Here is a 20032-nt window from a genome sequence, read left to right as displayed (position 1 = left end):
TATGATTAAAGTAGTATTACGATCATCAGGAAATTTTTTGGAGAGCAGATCTGCGCAGATTTTCAGAAATTATATCTGCGCAGATCTTATACCTTAGCGCAAAACATTAGAAAAAAAATCCAATAAAAAACTGCGCAGATTTTATAAATAACAAAGTTCTGCGCAGATTTTTAAATAAAAAACCTTCGAAATACCTCAGCAATTTTTTTCAGTAAAAATCTGCATCACAATAATACAAATTAATTTATTGCATTAATTACTAATTTATTAATATAATCAAAATTACTTTTTTATTATATATTAACAAGTTTACAAATACAATTGAAATCTATTATAAGTCATTGCTATCCATCATCTCTTTACTGCACATTCACATGTTGTTAATAGTTTGGAACATTGTTCCAGTTGGTTCGATTCCAACAAACAATTAGCAAAATGGAAAAAAAATCTATACAAAAATAAAGGAAAAATGAACATTAGTATAAAGTTCAGTTCGTAAAGTTTGTTGAAAAAAAAGTAAAAGAAGAATTTCAAAGTAATTACCTTGAAGATTACTTTGAAATTTTGTTCAGAAACCTGTCTAATGTCATAGACCTAAAAAATTGAACGTTAGTTAACGTTCATCAAATAATTTATTAAAAAAATAAACTTTTGAAGGTTTTACCTTCAAAAATGAGTCCGGAGCTATACTTCAGTGTTCTGGACCTACAAAATATAAAAATGAACGTTAGATAACATTCATTAAATTAAAAAAATTAAAGAATTTCAAAGTTTACCTTTGAAATTCGCGTCTGAAAAGCCATGGGCCTACAAAACCTATAAAAAAAATACAAATGAAACGTTAGTTAACATTTCACTAAAAAAATTAAAAACTTTCAAAGATTATACCTTTGAAATAATGTCCAGAGTATTTTCGGTGTTCTGGACCTACAATAAATAAGAACGAACATCAGTAAACGTTCGTTAAATAAAATAAAAATTTTAAATTTTGAAGTTTTACCTTTGAAATTCCGTCCAGACAGAAACAGGAGAGATGAAACCCTAAAAAAAAGAGAAAGACGAAACATTAATAATGTTTCGCTAAACTAAAACAAAAAAAATAGAATTTCAAAGTTTACCTTCAAAATTCTGTCTGGAAGACTACAAAAGAGAAGCCAAAACGTTAATAAACGTTTCACTAGATAAAAAAAAAATAATAAAAAATAAACAGAATTTCGAAGTTTACCTTCGAAATTCTGTCTAAGAGGCGTCCAGAAAGCCAAAAATTTACAAAAAAAAAGAAAACCAAAATGTTAGTAATGTTTCTTTTAAATAAAATAAAAAAATATTAGTTCATAACAAAAAGTTCGTTACGAAACTTACTATGTTGAAATCTAGACGAGCTGAAAACCTAAAAAAAAAGAATAAAAGAACATTAGAAAAACATTCTTTAACCTTTATAAAATAAAAAATATATATATAAAATTTCACAACGAGACGTTGCGAAACTTACCATTTTTGTTTTGGGAATCTTTGGAGTACTGAAACTACAAAAAAGAATAAAGAATGTTAGAAACGAATGTTTTTTTATAAATAAAAAAAAACATAAGTTTCGTAACGAAAAATTTGTTATGAAACTTACCATTTAGTTTCGGATTTGAGTATCAGAATCTACAAAAATAAATAAGAAACATTAGTCAATGTTTCTTAAAAAAAAATGAAAAAAAATTAAAGTTTTGTAACGAAAATTCATTACGAAACTTACCTTCACTTAGTATCCAAAAAAAAAAATTTGAAGTCTTTCGGCTTCCTTTACCTAAAAAAAAAGAAGTACGAACGTTAATTAACGTTCGTCAAATTATTATTAAAAAAATAAAAAATTTCGAAGATTTTACCTTTAATATGGAAGTCTGGAACTAGTTTTCGACTTCCTTTACCTAAAAAAAATGAAATATAAACGTTAGTTAACGTTTGTCAATAAATTAATTAAAAAAAAAATAATTTCAAAGGTTTTACCTTCAAATGGGTCCAGAACATACCTTTGGCATTCTGGACCTAAAAAAAATAAAATAACGAAACGTTAGTAAAACGTTCGTTAAAGAAAAATAAAAATAAAGAACTTCGAAGTGCTATTACCTTTGAAGTTCTTCCAAGTTCTCCAAATGGAAGTCCAGAACCTAAAAATAGAAGAAAATGAATGTTAGTATAACGTTCATTAAAGAAAATTAAATATAAAGAACTTCGAAGTGTTATTACCTTCGAAGTTCTTTCAAATGGGAGATGGGACCTAAAAATAAAAGAATAGCGAATGTTAGTAGAACGTTTGTTAAAGAAAAAACCCACAAAAATATAAAGATTTTTGAAGGTTTACCTTCAAATTCTTTCGTCCAGGATCTGGAGAACAAAAACCCTACAAAAAGACAGCTGAAACATTAGTAAACATTTCGTAAATTAAAAGCAACAAAAAATATATATATAAAGAATTTTGAAGTTTTTTTTTACCTTTGAAATTCGTCTACAGTCAAAGTTCTCTATAACGAATCTCGATTTCTGGAGGTTATAATTCGTTATGGTGAAAATTTTGGTAATAATTGTACCGAATTTTAAACATTTATTCGCTATGATAAGCAATACCGAAAATCATATCCAAATTCGGTATATTGAATATATTCGGAAAGTTAGTTAGTAATCAATTTTTTAAATGGTAAATTTGGCACGAACTTTATTACTTCATTATAATAAACTATCACGCTATTCTTTATTTATACTAAAACACGAATCCAAAGTAACTTGCTGTTTAGAATGGAATTCTTCCCGCTCTATTACTTTATGCAATTTTTTTATGGTTCGAATATGATCATTTGAAAATTCCATTTTATCAGATTTTTGTTCCATATATGTGATTATTTGATTGAGTGCCGCTAGCGCCTTATAGTTACTGATAATTGGAATTTCTGGCCCCTCAACATCATTTGGTTCTTCTGGCTCTGTTATCATTTTTATAATTTCTTTATCAGTCATCATCTGGTGATTTGTTTCATCCTTTTCATACTCTAAATATTCTTCAGCAGAAATTGGGCTTCTGTATATTTTAGAAGCCAGCTGGCCAATAAGATCTTGTAGTTGGTCAACTTCTTCAAATTCATCAAAATCAAAATCAATGTCATTGTCAGTACTTGGTGGAAGGATGCCAGTTTTTCTCCAACCATTTGTAATAGTTACTGGTTGAACTAATTCCCATGCTTTTGCTGCATATTTAATTGCTTTTTTTATTGTAATTTCAGGTATGGGTTGTCCATTTTCTTGACTATTATCAAATGCTTTAATACGATTCCGCAAAAATAGTTTTCGATATTGTGCCTACATTTATTATTTTATTAATAAATTGGTTTTTTTTTGTCAATTATAAAACATTTTTGTACTTACTTTAAAACTATAAATGATTTCAGCATCACATGGCTGAAGGCGTGAAGTTGTATTAGGAGGTAATTTATGAAGACGAATATTGGAAAATTCAACATCATCAATTAATTTATGAGTGGATGCGCCATCATAAAGTAAGATTATATGTCTATTTTGGAGTCTTAGGCGTGAATCAAAGAGCTTTAACCAATCGTTCCAGATACTAACTTGCATATAAGCTGTTTTATTCCAATAATATTGTACTGGTAGTGACGACTTTGGAACATTTTTTAAGGCGCGTGGATTTTGGCTTTTCCCAATAAAAACTGGTTTTACTTTTTCAGTTCCTGAAGCATTACAACATAATGCAATAGTAACCCATTCCTTAGATAGTTTTTTACCCACAACTATTGTAAGATAAGTATTATTTTAGTTTATATATGATTTTTTATATTAATTTTATACTAATCAATATTTAATTTACCTGGACCAGTTGATAAAGTTCGATTTGGCTCCATTTTCCAATAAAGTTCAGTTTCATCAATGTTGAAAATATCATCAGGTGAATATTCTTTAAGAATATTTTGAAGATTTTTACGCATCTCATTCAAATCTTCTTCTGAAGGAGCGCTTGCTGCTTCTCCATGTTTTACATAAGATTCAAGATTGTGGCGTTTTTTAAAACCTGCTACCCATCCATCAGATCCTTTAAAGTCTTGTACATCAAGTAATGTTGCAAAATCACATGCTTTTTGTGCCAATAATTCGCCACTAATAGTAATATTATTATCAATGGCTTTTTCAACCCAAAAGCCCAAAGCTTCATCAACTTGTGGAAAATTTGGTTTGACTTGTTTTTTAAGTGAAGCTTCATAAGAATCCAATTTTAAAGCCAACCATTTTTCACTTTCTTTTAAAATATCGGATATCATTCCTTGTGAAACATCATATTCTTTAGCAAGTTCTTTATTTTTAGGTGTTAGTTTCTGCAACTTTTTTAGACAAACTTCTTGTTTTTGAGCACCTGTAAGAGAGGCTCTGGTTCGTTTTATATAAGAAGCTTTCTCTTTACCTTTAGAAGTTTTTTGTCTTTTTTCTTGAGGCATCTGAAATAAAATGATCAATTATCAAAAAAAAATTCACACGATTGTTTAATTTATAACGTGAAACTTTCTATTAATGGAAATTTCGTTATATCCCTTACATTTTAACGTGAAATTCGTTAAAAAAAAATTCGTTACAGTCATTATAAAAATTCATTATAAAATAAATTTGTTAATTAAAGATTCATTTTATTAATAATTGTACGGATCTTCATTTTCGTTATACGCAATGGTAGGATTTACTATAAAAATTCGTTATTTTTAATTATTTTATTTAATAAAAAATTGGTACCACTCATGTGATTCGCAATGGCGTAAAATTCGGAATACAGAAATTCGTTATAGAGAACTTTGACTGTAGAAATCGCCAGAACCTTACAAAAAAATTTGAAAAAAAAATCGGAATGTTAATAAACGTTCCGATAAAAGAATAAGAAAGAAATCAAAACGTTAAAAACCATTTCGTTAATAAAAAAATGAATCGAAACGTTAATAAACATTTCGATATGAAAAAAAATTAAAAAAATTTCAAAACATTAAAAACTTTTTGTTTAAAAATCAAAAATAAAATCGAAACATTTTTTAACGTTTTAATAAAAAAAGATCAAAAAATCGGAATGTTCTTTAACGTTCCTTTTTTTAAAGTAAAATTTCAAAACATTAAAAAATGTTTCGTTAAGGAATAATTCAAATTCAGAATGATAACAGACGTTCTGATAAAAAATCAAAAATAAAAAAATGGAACGTAAAAAAACGTTCTGTTTAAAAGTTTAAAAATCAAAACGTTTAAAAACGTTTCGTTTGAAAAGTAAATAAAAAATCGGAATATTAACAAACATTCTGATAAATTTTTTTAAAATAAATTTCAAAACGTTAAAAAATGTTTTGTTAAAAAATTTAAAGATAAAAAATTGAAACATTAAAGAATGTTTCGATAAAAATAATTAAAATAAAAAAAATGGAATGTTAAAAAACTGTTCTGTTTAAAGTTTAAAAATTGAAATGTTTAAAAACGTTTTGTTTAGAAAGTAAATAAAAAATCAGAATGTTAATAAACGTTCTGATAAAATTTTTTTAAAATAAAATTTTAAAACGTTAAAAAATGTTTCGTTAAATAAAAAATTGAAACATTAAAAAACGTTTTGATAAAAATAATTAAAATAAAAAAAAAAGAAATGTTAAAAACGTTCCATTTAAAAGTTAAAAAAAAAATCAAAATATTTAGTAACGGTTCGTTTAGAAATTTTAAGATAAAAAAATTTCGAAATGTTAAAAAACGTTTTGTTAAAAATAAAATAAAAAATAAAAATTTTGAAACATTAACAAATGTTTTGATAAAACAATTAAATTAAAAAAATAAATTTTTGAAACGTTTAGAAACGTTTCGTTTAGAACTGAAAGTAAAAATAAAAAGTAAAATTTTGATCTTACCTTCGAAATTTTAAAATAAACTTCAAAGTTGGACGAAATTACTATTTACGTTTGTCCTGTACTTCGAAATTTTCAGAAACTTTGTAGGGCTGGAGTCCCTACAAAAGTTAGTTTTTTTTTAAAAAAATTTCGTCTTTTTAGTTAGCTTCGAAACTTTTTAAGAGAAAAAGATTAAGTTTTGAACTTTATCAAATAGTTTAAATAATGTCTAAATTCAGCTAGTGACTGATCATCTCACATGACAGTTAGAGTTAATCAAAATGATAAAATTGCAGATTGAACTGATATTTCAATGAAAAATAAAAGTGAAAATCTGCAAAATCGCAGACTTCTGCAAAAATTTACATAAAAAGAAAAGTAGAAATCTGCAAAATCGCAGACTTTTGCATAAATTCACATAAAAAAAAGCAGAAATCTGCAAAATCGCAGATTATTGCAAAATTTTGTAAAAATTAAAAAGTGAAGATCTGCAAAATCGCAGACTTCCACATAAATTCATATAAAAAATACGGAGATCTGCTAATTTTACAGATTTCCGCAGTTCTGCATCTTAAAAAATTTTCTGATGATCTGTTGATCTGTTAATCCATCAATTTGCAGATTTATCTGATTCAAAATTCATTCGAGTCATCTATCAGAATTTCAGTCAGATCACAAATAAATCTGAATATGAAAAATGGATCATTTGGATAATTTGTATAAACTATCAATTATAATTCTGGCTGAAATTAAATAATCAATAATAAAAATTTTTTTTTTGGTAATTATTATTATACAATATTTTATATTTAATAATATTTAAAAATAGAAACAAATTTTTGTGAAATGTGTACTGTATTATCAAAAAAGGAGATCGTCTAAAGCGGGGCAAATCATGTAATTTAGAAAAAAATTGTTTTTATAAAATAAAACTTTTTACCATATATTCAATTATTTTAAATAAACATTTTAAATGCATTTTTGCCTACTCTGCAAGTTTACTTCAAGCACAAAGTAGGGTTTTAAATGCTGTTTTTAATTTATTTGACTTTTTCAATTTTGTTATCCATTTTTGGATATGATTAGTAAAGTTTCGTTCAATCATATGTAAAGTCAAAAACAATATTCAAAATCCACTTTTTTCCTTAAGTAAACTTGCAAAGCAGATAAAAATACGTCTATATTATGATTTTAAAGTTTCTATTAATCTTTCTTTGTAAAAAATTAATCTAATTAAAATTACACTAAATCACATGATTTGCTCCACTTTAGATGACCTCCAAAAAAGGAAACCAGTAGTTATACAATGACTAAATATGGTAATTTCAATATTCTGGCCAAAATTATGAAAAAAATATGCTAAAAAAATATTTATTTGTATATTCAGATGTATTTGGTAAATATTCAGATGAGTAATAAATAACAGATTGGATCGCAATATTAGATTGAAAAAGCTATTTTGCAAATATGTTAAGACTATTTATTATTGATAATTTTATTTTAGATTATTTATTTATTCAATAAGATAATTACAGCAAGATTCAGATTTATTATTAGAAGATGAGGTTAATGTATACTAACCCTAGCAAAAAAGGATATTCTGACTTTAAACATTGTCATGTACAGTTTACGACATAAATATTCGGAATTTTTATTTTTATGCATAAAGGAGTGCTGTCACACCAAGTCTTGTGCAACCAAAATAATAATTAAAATGGAAGTTGATCAGCCCTTTTTAAACATAAATATAGCGTGAAAAATTCTCACCTGATTGTTTATTAGCAGCAAAATAAAATCATGGCACCCACTTCGGTATTTGAAATGCAAAGGTTGACTGTTAAGGAGCTATGGGATAATAATATACGAAAACCCTCTGAAATAATTAAAATGACTGGTTTTCCAAAGTCTACAGTATATGACATTATCAATCGTCTAAAAAAAACAGGAAGTGTTGAACACTTACCCGTTCCCTGGTCGTCCTCTTGTTTTGACACCAAAAAACGTCGATATCTTGGCCGTCTTCTTAAAAATGATAATGCAACAACTTCAGCTTTAATGACAACAAAGCTGAATAATTTGTATCCAGATCTTAATGTATCAACCCGAACTGTATAACGTACTCTTAAAAATAAACTTAATTATATTGTTTGTAGACCATGGTCTGTTCCTCTTCTTAAAGAAAGTCATGTTGAAGCTCGTCTTCAATGGGCCTTAAATCACATCCAAGATGACTGGACTCACACAATTTTTTCAGATGAAAGTACATTTCAGACGTTTCGTAATACTCAAATTGTACGTTACAAGGCTGGAAACCCACATCCAGTACATCCTATGGTAAAACATCCATATAAGGTTCATGTTTGGGGTGCATTTTGCCGCCAAGGGCCAATTGGAGTTGCATTATTTACAGAAAACATGAATTCTGCTAAATACCGTGAAATCCTTCAATCTCAACTACTTCCTAATGCTTATCATGCTGGTTATGGATGGAATTTTCAGCAGGACAATGCGCCAATGCATACCGCAAAGCTTACTCATCAATTTTTTGTGATTAATAATGTTCCGGTTATTGATTGGCCTGCAAACTCACCTGACTTGAACCCCATCGAAAATTTATGGGCGATTCTTAAAGGAAATGTAGAAAGAAGGGTTAATAATTGGGTTATGAAAAAAAAATCACTTGGTGCTAATGATTTTCAAGGCGTAATTCAGCAAGAATGGGATAATATTGATAAAAATCTCTTCTTTAGTTTAGCAGATAGCATGTCAGATCGGATTAACATGGTCATAGAAAATAATGGTTATACGATAAATTACTAACTTTTAAAGTATGTTTATCTGCACATCTTAAGCTATTAATGGTATAAATTTGAAATAAAAAAAATAAAATTTATTATATTTTTACATATTGTGATAAAATTCCGGATATTTATGTCGTGAACTGTAAAGCTGATTTAAATAGATAATTTTGAAGTTAAAAGTTAATGATGGCAAATATTTGTTACAGAAAAAATTACATAAAAAACGATTTAAGATCAAATTATTAGTAGATCAGTTAAAGACAATACAGTTCTTTGAAATTTTAATGAGATGTTTGGTGACAAATCTGAAAGCATTGTTGATTAATTTTATTATAACGATTAGCACTAAGGGCCAGTTACATGTTTTTCTAAGACATTTAAGTAATAAACAAAATGGAATAATGAGATCATAGTAAATTAAATGCTTCATAGTGAATAATATTTTCTGAAACCATTTTTATTTTAAAATTAAGTAAATAATTAATAAATAGTTAGTTTGCACAAACATTAGGCTTATGATTTTTTTAACATGTATATATGAATAACAAGGCGAACATCTTCATTTTATCACTTCAATTTTACCGATCATTTGTCAATCATCCACAATTTTATCATTATATTTTTTTTTACTTCATTGAAAAATTTCATATATCAGAATATTACCAAAATTTACTAAAAGTCTCATTTTATATCAAATTTAAATTAAATAGATTTTTATCCAAATCAAATCATTATTGGCTAACTTTTATAAGTAATAACCTTTTAATTTTTAATAAGCAAATATTATAATTAGCTGAAATCTTTACAAGTAAAAAACCTGTATTATGAGAGCAAGTATTGTATTATTTTTTTCATAGATTATATATGATGTAAAGAATATCTATGTAAAGTTTTAACCTTCTGCTATACATATTCATCTTCTGCCATCAATTTTTAATGCGATTATTCGATTTTATCACATAATATATAGATCCATTAATTTTGCTCCAATTGAAAATTTCAGATATTAATGTATCTTCAAATTTTATTTATAAATTTATCTTATTTTAACTTTTATATTTAATTTTTTTTAACCAAATCCAAGCATTATTGATTAAGTTTTGTAAGTAGTTTAAGTTAATATTGTAATAAGCATGTCCGTCCTGTTTACATGAATATGGGTATGTAATGTGATGTGTATTAGAATAATACTGAAAATCAGAACATTGATCTTAAAAAAAATATGTTAGTAGATTTTATCTTACTATATTATACTGAATTTTATTACATTGTTCTTGTTCTAAAAGAATTTTAATATTTTCATTTTCATAATTATCTAAATCTTTATCTTTTGTAATTCAGATATAATGGTTAGTGATTTGTTTTATAATATTTATATTTAATTAAAAAAATTAAGTACTAATTTATTTATAATATAGAAATCTATTTAATGTAAGAAATATATAAGTTAGCAAATCTATTATTAATGTTACTTCACAAGAATCTGTTGAATCCATTTTAAATGAAATTGAATCCTCAGACTAAATGCTGATGCAAAAGGTAAATTAATTTATTCAAAGTTAGATGAAACTAAGTATTTCTATAATGGGCAAAATATTGTAAGACTATATGGATAATTGCATAAATAATACTGTATGTCCAAAATGGAGCATTGTATTTTGACAAATATGGAAATAATACTAATATGGCAGAAGCAACTCGTGCTTTAATTAATAAAGAAGGAAATAATTTTTTAGTGATAAAAGACATGATTAAATATTAAAAATACTCTACATACAAGATGTGATAAAAGTGAAGTAAAAGACAGCAAATTGCATCAAATCATAAAGGTAAAAGTTTATTATTATGTAATATATTTATTTTAATATAAAATACATTTCTTTTATTAAAGATACATATAATAAAAAATCTGAGACCAAAAATCCTTGTAAAAGAAAAAAGTTTTGATAGATACTAAAGAAAAGTGATTACGTCATGATATTTGTAATATATTAAAAATGAAATTCAAGTAATTCAAGTTGAAAATTTGGAAATTCAAATTTACATTAAGTATTGAACTGGAATTGCAAAATAGGTATTTTATTTTAATATATCCAGGTATTTTGTAATTTGTAATGCAAACTTTGCTTCGTAAATACTGAATATTCCTGTAATTATTGTGGAGCTAAATAATTTAAATATTAAATGGTTCTATTGTTTCTATTTCATGTTTAAAAAAACAAATACGTACAGAAATATTTTAAATAATCGTACATACTAGTGTAAAAAATTTAGATTTTAACAAACGTACGTACTATATCAAGTTTTTTGGCATGTCCTAATTTACTTAATACCTGAATGTTCCAAGGATATTCTGGAAATAAATGTACATTCAGTACAAATAGTGTACAAATCATATGATGTGTTTCGTGTCTATGCTTAACAAATGTAGTAGTAGTAGGCACGTTAATTCGTGCTTTTTATATATGCATCATTTAATAAAATTTTTATTATGAGTCTTATGATGTATGCTGTTGCTTTCAATACTCTGATTAATAAAAATTTAATAAGATTTTTAAAGAGGATGTTTGAAAACATATTATAATAGGAAATTTCTAGGTGCTATACTTATTGCACTGTACAGTACATGATTCATTAGTATTCCTTAGTAGATATTCAAGTGATGGCCAAAAAGAAACACCAAATCTTAACATAGAAGGCAAATAGCAGAATTGAAGTGTGAGTTAACAACTGAAGATTACATCTCACGTTCAGGAAAGATAAACAAGCATCAAATGGTCTTTAATTATTATGTAGCTAACTTTGAATCCAGCAAGTTTATGGAAACCATAACAATATAGCTGATTGAATCATTTGATTGATGTTAATAAATATTGGGACTCTGTATGGAAAAATACAAAAGATATATATCTTTTGATAAAAGCGAAGATAATATCTTTTGATTAAATCTCATCTCATTTATATAACCTATTTATAATACCAATTCGGTTTTTATGCATAGATCTGATTGGGCTGATTGTATGTTTAAATTATCAAGACTATCATTATTTACTAATGAATCTTCGGATTGTTCGCTAATATCATTGACATTGGATTGACTTAAAATTTCTTTATATATTTGATTAATATCGGGTCTTTTCTCCGGATCTCCATCCCAACATTTTTGATAAAGTTGTTGATACTCTAAAGGCGTACCTTCAATTGGTTCTTCTCTAAGATTCTCACGACTAATGTGATAACCTAACATATCTCGTTCTACCATATGACAAAAAGGAGGTCGACCACTTGTAATCTCCCATAATAAAACACCTAAGCTATAAACATCAGACCTTTTATCTTTTACATAATTTACATTCCTTATACATTGTGGTTCAACATATTCAATAATTCCCATCCTGTTACTTGTTGAATTAGATGTAACTTCCGTTAATTGTTTAGATAATCCAAAGTCTGCAATTAATAATTTACCGTCATTCACTAATATATTTTTTGAGTGCTAAAGAATAATTGTAAACGTTACTAAAAATTATTATTTAAGAAAAATGTAATAAAAATAAATAAATTATAAATTATTGATTTACCAAATCTCTATGAATTATGTTCCTCGAGTGTAAACATAATAATCCGCGTGTAATATCTAATGCCATTTGAATCTTATTCTCCCATTGTAATGAATCAAATTTTTTTTCTAAATATTCTCTTAAATTTCCTTCATTAGCGTATTCCAATACCATAACATAACCAATATTATCTGCCCATTTAATTTAAAATATAATTAATTAAATTTATAAGAATGAATTCAATAAATTAGACTACCTTTTGTTATTCCAAGAAATCTATTAATATTGTCATGATAGCTGACCATACGAAGAAGTTTTAACTAAAAGAATAGTTTTTATTACAAGCTACTTATACATTATGATGGATTTAAATACGATTCTTACCTCTTTTACGAAGTTTTTAATAACATTTTCATCGATTACTGAATCTATGAGACCTTTCAATGCAACTTGTTTTTTATCATTAGTTTCCGCTTTATGCACAAAGCCAAATCCTCCTTTACCAATTGGAATAGGTTTGCTAAATTCATTATATTCAAAGTAATTAATATCTTCTTCCTCCATTTTCTTTTTGATCCATTCCTGATTTTTAAATAAATATATAGTAAGTAAGTAATACTCTTTAAAGAAAGAGAATTAATGAAATCTTTCAACAAGATTCTTTGTCGTCTTACAGAACCAATAGGACTAGAAGAACCAATAGAATTAGAAGAAGTTTTCATATATAGATCTTGTAATACGGTAAATATCTTTGTAAATGAAGGCCTATAATTTGGATCATGATCAACAGCTAAAATATAGATAGATATTTACAAAAGTTAATATTATAAATAAAAAGATAAGTGAAAATTTTGATGAATACACCTTTTTTTGCAATATCTTGATATTCTTTTGGTAAAGGAGAAGCATCAGAAAATGGTTCACGGTATTTTTTTTCACCAACAAGTTCAGTAATAGCCATAATATCGTTATAATTCGCATAAGGAACTTTTTCTTCGGCGATTTCCCAAAGTAAGATACCAAAACTATAAATTTCACTCTTTGTATTATATTTAGTTTGTGTTCCTAATTTTTCTGAATTTTCTGGAGCACAATATCGAACACGTTCTAGTGTTGTTTTGTGGTTTTTTGTAACATCAGTTACGGCTTTACTTGAACTAAAATTTGCGATCTTGGCCGTTTGATAATCTGTAATTAAAATATTCTCGGCTCTTATATCACAATGAACAATCTATTTATAGGAAATCAAGAAATGGTTAAATATATAAACGTATATAAATATAATTTTAAAACAAGAAACCCTCATCAAAGATAATTACCTCAACAGCATTCAAGAAACTTAAACCTCTAGAAATATCAATAGCAAATAGTACTTTCGCCTTAACATCAAGTGGTCCAAAAGTATTATAAAATTCGCGTAAATTACCATATTCAGCCCATTCAGTTACTAAAAACCATTTATTACCATCAATAGTAGTTAAACCAAAAAATTGAATAATATTATCACATTCTTCTAATTTACTTAAAATTGTAACTTGATTTTTAATATTATTCTTAGCCTCTTCCTTAATACTTTCATCTGCTACTAATTTTAATACAACGAAATCATTAACCCCATTTTTTATTCTTTTATATTTTTTTATTTTTTTACCAACATTTTCTCCAACTTCAACTTCTTCAAAATCATTATATGGAAGTAATTCACTTTGAAATATGTTAGTTTCGGATTTATCCATTATTGTGGAGACATTTTTATTCGGATCAAATCTACCACCACCACCTCCGATTGCTTGAAGATTCTATTATGAATATTTATTAAATTTACTATATTTATCTCATGCGTATTAAAAATTAAAATGTCAATTATTTATATCAAACACATTACCTCAATTAAATCTTCGATATCAGCTCTGATCTTTTTATTATCAATATCATCACGTAAACTGAAATCAACCATGAAAGCAAATTCCAAAAGTTGAATGGTAGAATCAAATTCTTTATTTAAATCCATTGCAGTCTTTTCAATATTTTTAGCTTGCGTATGTTTTTTTAATCCCCTAACTTGAGAAATTTCTGCTAGAAATTTACGTATTTTACCAACTACGGTAACTAATTTTTGTAAATTAACATAATTTTCTGCTGAAAAAAATTCTTCATTCTCTCGGACTTTTAAGAATTTTTTTGTAGCTGATTCAGCTATGGCTACTCTATCTAACATTACACCACATATTCCTTTATTAATTACTGCTGTTTGATATATATCTACGATTTCTTTAAGTAACCTGGACACCTCTTCTATAAATGGTAAAAAATTTGCAAATGGTACTGCTACATTTGTCGCGGCTTCTACTTGTTCCGCGCCATCTTCAACTACTTTCAATGTTTTCTTTTTAGGTGCAGCAGTTTCGTTCATAATTGTAAAAAATTAGATAAAAAATTATGAGAAAAAAAAAGAAAATTTTGTTTATATGCTAAATTCTCAATTAACTTTGTAGCATTTATCACAATGTGGTAACACCTACTAAAAAAGATAATCTAATCTATATAATAAGTTCATCATTTACCATACATAGTAATACGTAAATATTTTCGAATCTACTTACGAAAATTAGGATTATATAGAAAACAAGTACAGTATGGAATCCTATGTATGTATGTATGGTGGTCAATGTATGGTATGTATGGTGTTAATTTTCATACGGTATAGTTATCACAATAGTAATATACTATACATAGGCCACCATACATCCATACATAGGTCACCATACATACATACATAGGATTCCATACTGTACTTGTTTTCGTCACCCCCGAAAATTAGTTTAATAACATCATCATTGTTCGCATCGTATCGTAAAATCTCTAAAATTAATTAGTTTAATAATCGAGACAAAATATGTCGAGAAGTGAATCTTCGTTTAATTATAAGAAATAAGCACAAAAAGAGGAACATTCAATTCGCTTTTTTGAATTTGAACTGCGAAAATCTTACTAATCTCAATAAAGCCGATAAATTTGTTATTCTGCAATTACTTATTGTTTAGAAACATACGTTTAGATATTTTATTGGAATAAATTATTTATTTTATTTGGTTAAACTAAAAACTTTAGCAGAATTTGAGAACTAAGAAAAGTAAACAAGGAACGCGCTTTCTTAGCTTCTTCGTGTTAATACCTTGACTATACGTACAGTACGTATAGGAAGTGATATACATTGGAAGTTTCCCAATGACTTTTGTCAGAATTAGAAATATTATTGAGATTCGAAGTCCAAATGGTAACTTCCAGTGCACATCGCTGCGTATGCTTCCGTTTGAAATTAGGATATTCGAACGTTCGTTATAAAACATGTAAATTTAGATATTCGAATATAGAATTTTGAGATTCGAATCTGTCATGATATTCAAATATACTGAGATTCGAATGTCCATGATATAAATTTGTTAACTAAGGATACAATGCAAACCCATAAAATTCTAGATTCATTATATTTGAATTCAGTGTTGCGAACTTGCGATATATACGCAGTACGCTGCGCCAACCACGTGACTCGAATTTACTCGAAAATCATATGATTTACTCGTGATTTTTTTGATCTTTTTACTAAATTACTTAAATTACTCGCGTCTATTTTATTATAAGTTTTCAGTATCCCCCCCTCAAAAAACTTAATAATATCTTCTCACAGTCGTTCATTTGTTACGGTTTGATTCCAATTCCCATTTTCAATGACGTTAATGGAAAGTTCGTCATGTTTGACCAACAAAAAAGTCTATTTAAACGGATTCACAGTTATACTTCAGGGAATATATTTGTAGAAGGAAAAATGTAACTTCACGTTTACTTCAAGCGAAATTCTGCATACTGAGGCATTTTATATTTTTTAAACTAATCTACTGAGGAGCCTTTCAAGCTTAAAATAGATGCATATCTTAAATCTCTAGAGGCAATTATGAATAGTGAACAAGGAAAAAGGGGTGATGAAGCAAAGTTGCTATACGATGATTATAAGAAAGTAAAAAACTTTTGAATATGTGGCGTGGCGAACGAAAATCTCCTAGATTGTTCGTCATTCAAAACTCTTAGAGCCATCGAACAGTAATGGGGCACAGATGACCTCCTAGCTTGTCTGATGTTCTGATGGGATCAGAAATCGAATGAAAATCAGAAATGAGGGCTGAAGAGTATTATTAATTTCAAAACATTTTATTCAATCTGATAAAAGGAAAGTGGGAATATCAACGAGATCAACAGCGGAATAAACAATTCCATATCAAAGAAGAACCGGTCTCTAAAGAAACTGAAAAAAATTCAAAACTGCAATTCAGGTTGAAGTTCTGAATGAACCATTTAGGTTGTATTGTGAAAAAGTTCTTCTTGATTTGTAAGTAGATGTTAGTATCTGATGTTGTTAATCAAAATAAATATTGACCATTGATTCTTTTTTAGTTATCATCTTGTTGATATTATTTCAAAAATATATAATAAATACGCTCGAAGAAATCTCATCAGTCATTTTACTAGACCGTCAACGAAAGTTTTAATAATTTTATTTATAACAAAATTTTTTCTATCACTAGTAGTCAATTCCATTTATTTCGTTTCCTATTTAACACTCACTTTGTCGGAACTTTCTTATTGATAACAAATAAATAAGTATTCCAGCCAAGTGCAACACAATTAACAACTAAAATAATTCAATGGAATAAAATGAAAATTGAGCAATTGTACAATTTATAATTATTAATTAAAGTAGGTACAAAAGCCTGTGTATATTAGAAGGTAAAAAATATTAATGTTAAGTAAACAATATCTTTAAGATAAATATTCTGAGAGGAATTTATATTTACATCTTTTACATCTCCAAGCTTTTCTAAAATTTGTTGACCTTCTAATAGTGCCCGACCTACGAAAAATGTTGTAATAAAACATGGGATCTAAAGTGACACGCGTTAATAGTCCTTTATTGAAAAAGAAAAATAAATAAATGAATTAATTAATCTTTTAATGCAAGGCAGTGTTGTCATAGGGACGGGACAGTCTAGGACACGTCCAAAGATGTCCGGCATTAAAATCACGTGATCTTAAATATAAATTATAGCCCATTAGGTGTTGTCTTGATAAGACAAATTGTAAACTTGGACAATTTTTGGACGGGACGTGTGGACGGACAATGTCCGGGACATTAAAATTTTGGCGGGACATCAAGGGATATAATTACCTAACATGGGATTTTTAATTGTAACAAACCGGTCTAAAGAACGATACCAGATAGCCGTGGATCGGTGGATGGACTCTTTTTTAATTTATTACAAAATTTTTAGAAATTTAATATTATAAATTTGAATTTATTCAGGAACATTATTTGTTACAGGAGATATTATAGCACAACAATTTGTTGAACAAAGAGGGTTAAAATCTCATAATTTTTATAGAACTTTAAGACTTTGAGAATTTGGTTTATGTATAGCTGTAAGCATTATTATTTAAAATATGAAAATTTTTATTATGTATTTCATTAAGCAAACAAACATTTTTTCAATTTTCCAGTAATGGTTTGTATTATCATTGGTCTTCGGAATAAATGATTTTGTACCAACTGAAAAAAGACATATCGTAGTATATAATTGAAGAATTTTAGGAAAAGAAATTGTATTGCCAAATACGGTATCTCATTACTATCTCATTATTTATTTAATTAATCGGAAGATTAAAACAAGAAACTTGACAATAAAAAAAGTGAAACAAATAGGTGGGGAAAATACGTTAAATATTACTCCTAGTTTTAAATATTAATACATGGACCCTAACTTTCCACTATTGATTCTTAGAAGAACCTCTTTCTATATCTTAGCAAAAGATAAAATATTACTCCTAGTTTTAAATATTAATACATGGACCCTAACTTTCCACTATTGATTCTTAGAAGAACCTCTTTCTATATCTTAGCAAAAGATGAAGTATTGCACAATAGGGAGTACTGTGTTGATTCGTAGAGGTAGTGGGACAACTGACTTTCTAACACTACATGCAAAAGAGCCGATCTGCTGTTGAATCAGATTTTTCCGTCCATAAAACAGAGTTTACATTGAAGGCTATAAATAGTTGTGAATGACTTGTGGTGATTACTGTAAACCGTTCTTTTCTTGAAATTCTCTTTAAACCGTTCTGATCTGCTTCTGGATTTTATGGGAGTATACGGAAGTATACGGAGATTTGTTACTAGAGGAGATAAAGAGGAAGTATCAAAAATGGGGGAGAAGAAGATACAGAAATAACAGTCGTTGATTAAATATCGTATCGTAGTTATAATGAGAATTATTATGCCTATTTGATGCAATTTTCTAATGTAATTTATATAATTATAATTTGAGAGCAACTAGTTACACGTTCTATCAGAAATAATAAAGCAAAAATCTTTTATTTTAGTTGAAATAATTATATAATTATACGTAAAAAATAGATCTCAAGCCCTAACCCATAAAATGGGAGTTCTTTCCCGCTACTCCATACTGTCTAATGCTAATTTTTCATCGTATATACTTTGCTTCTATGATTTCAGAAGTTAAATTTTCGCCACATTACTCCAAATGACATAATTTTTTTTTTGACTAATTCCCACACATACATTCTGAAATGATGTCTATTGCTAGCAGATAAAAAGTAAAAAATTACTTTCAATCCACTCTAACCTTTATATTTCATTTTCATATTCCGCTTCACATTCACAGTGAATGCTTTTGATAGAGTTTGTCATAACGATATTGCCAGGCTTTTAAATTTGCGATATATGAGAACTGTGAACTGTGCCCACAAAACACGTGCCAACTACCACGATTTCTTTGTCAAATATGCTAAAAAGATCAAGAATTGTAATAAAGCAGAAAAAATGACTAGAATCATGATGATGAATCAAATCTAAGTGTTATTAACATACTTTTCTTTTATTCTTCTTTATTTCGCATTACTTACGCAAGGCAGATAAAAGGATTTACTAACCAGAGCCTCATCTTTTGCAGTGGTCTAAAGATCGATTTTGAAATCAATCTTCGGAAAATATGATCGCATCACGAAAACCTGACCAACAGACCTTAATTACAATAAAAAAATTTGAGATCAATAAGGCTAGATAATTAATACTATGCTAGAACTTTCCGAAAAAATATCATCCTGTGGATGAGGATCATGTGCTGCTAAATTTAACGTTCACCTCAATTGATTTTATGTTATGAAAAACTATGCCATTTTGTTACGATCAGCGTCTTGTAAAAAAAAATTTTATTACGTTATAGCATTGATGTAGAAAATACAAAAATCCAAGAATAGCGCGTAGTACATGACGTTTCTATACACGTAAAACAAACTACATGAATGAGTGATTGAGATAACCACTTCAAACCATCCTAAGGCCCATCTATTTCAATCATAAGACTACCCGATGACCCACCTTTCTTATTTCCCTAGAAACCTCCACCTCAACAACCATAATATGTACAAGGACCTTTTCCGCCTTTTCTTTCATATTTTCATTTTGTATCACAATAGGTTGGGAGTACCAAGCCACCAAGGATACAAGTAGGTATGACTTTTACTCCCCACCATTCTCCCTCCCGGTTATACGTAATTCAATTTCATAGTCAAAAGATTTTCGCGTCCGTTCTTCTCAATTTAAACAGGAAAATTAGTGAGGCGAAATAAGTGTAGGAATAGATGTTTTCGTGGCCTCATAGGATACGATTGTCGGCTTGCACACAGTACACGTTTCCATTTTGTCTAA

The 20032-nt window shown here is 27.6% G+C and overlaps 4 protein-coding genes across 4 annotated transcripts; 2 read left to right on the top strand and 2 right to left on the bottom strand.

The window, feature by feature from the left end:
- Positions 1–684: 684 nt before the first annotated feature.
- On the bottom strand, positions 685–3899 carry OCT59_000452 (uncharacterized protein; the record flags this gene model as incomplete). The annotated part of the gene is made up of 14 exons (XM_066138847.1): positions 685–705; positions 777–816; positions 889–927; positions 1001–1041; positions 1363–1390; positions 1493–1526; positions 1745–1795; positions 1875–1916; positions 2019–2034; positions 2116–2156; positions 2323–2389; positions 2806–3339; positions 3718–3788; positions 3866–3899. 14 exons carry the CDS (start codon positions 3897–3899, stop codon positions 685–687), a joined length of 1059 nt encoding a protein of 352 aa, XP_065988304.1.
- Positions 3900–7691: 3792 nt separating this feature from the next.
- Positions 7692–8009, top strand: OCT59_000451 (uncharacterized protein; the record flags this gene model as incomplete). The annotated part of the gene is made up of 1 exon (XM_066138846.1): positions 7692–8009. The coding sequence occupies one exon, from the start codon at positions 7692–7694 to the stop codon at positions 8007–8009; it is 318 nt and encodes a 105-aa protein (XP_065988303.1).
- A 3657-nt stretch (positions 8010–11666) lies between these two features.
- OCT59_000450 (uncharacterized protein) lies at positions 11667–14668 on the bottom strand (the record flags this gene model as incomplete). The annotated part of the gene is made up of 8 exons (XM_066138845.1): positions 11667–12191; positions 12277–12446; positions 12512–12575; positions 12640–12837; positions 12930–13045; positions 13120–13486; positions 13575–14054; positions 14141–14668. 8 exons carry the CDS (start codon positions 14666–14668, stop codon positions 11667–11669), a joined length of 2448 nt encoding a protein of 815 aa, XP_065988302.1.
- A 1539-nt stretch (positions 14669–16207) lies between these two features.
- OCT59_000449 (uncharacterized protein) lies at positions 16208–16897 on the top strand (the record flags this gene model as incomplete). The annotated part of the gene is made up of 3 exons (XM_066138844.1): positions 16208–16270; positions 16584–16639; positions 16705–16897. The coding sequence occupies 3 exons, from the start codon at positions 16208–16210 to the stop codon at positions 16895–16897; spliced, it is 312 nt and encodes a 103-aa protein (XP_065988301.1).
- Positions 16898–20032: the final 3135 nt, after the last annotated feature.

This window comes from Rhizophagus irregularis, chromosome 1, assembly GCF_026210795.1.
Source record: "Rhizophagus irregularis chromosome 1, complete sequence".
NCBI classification, from domain to species: Eukaryota; Fungi; Glomeromycota; class Glomeromycetes; order Glomerales; family Glomeraceae; genus Rhizophagus; species Rhizophagus irregularis.
Note: the sequence above shows the minus strand (reverse complement) of the source record. Positions and strands in the feature narration are given on the sequence as shown.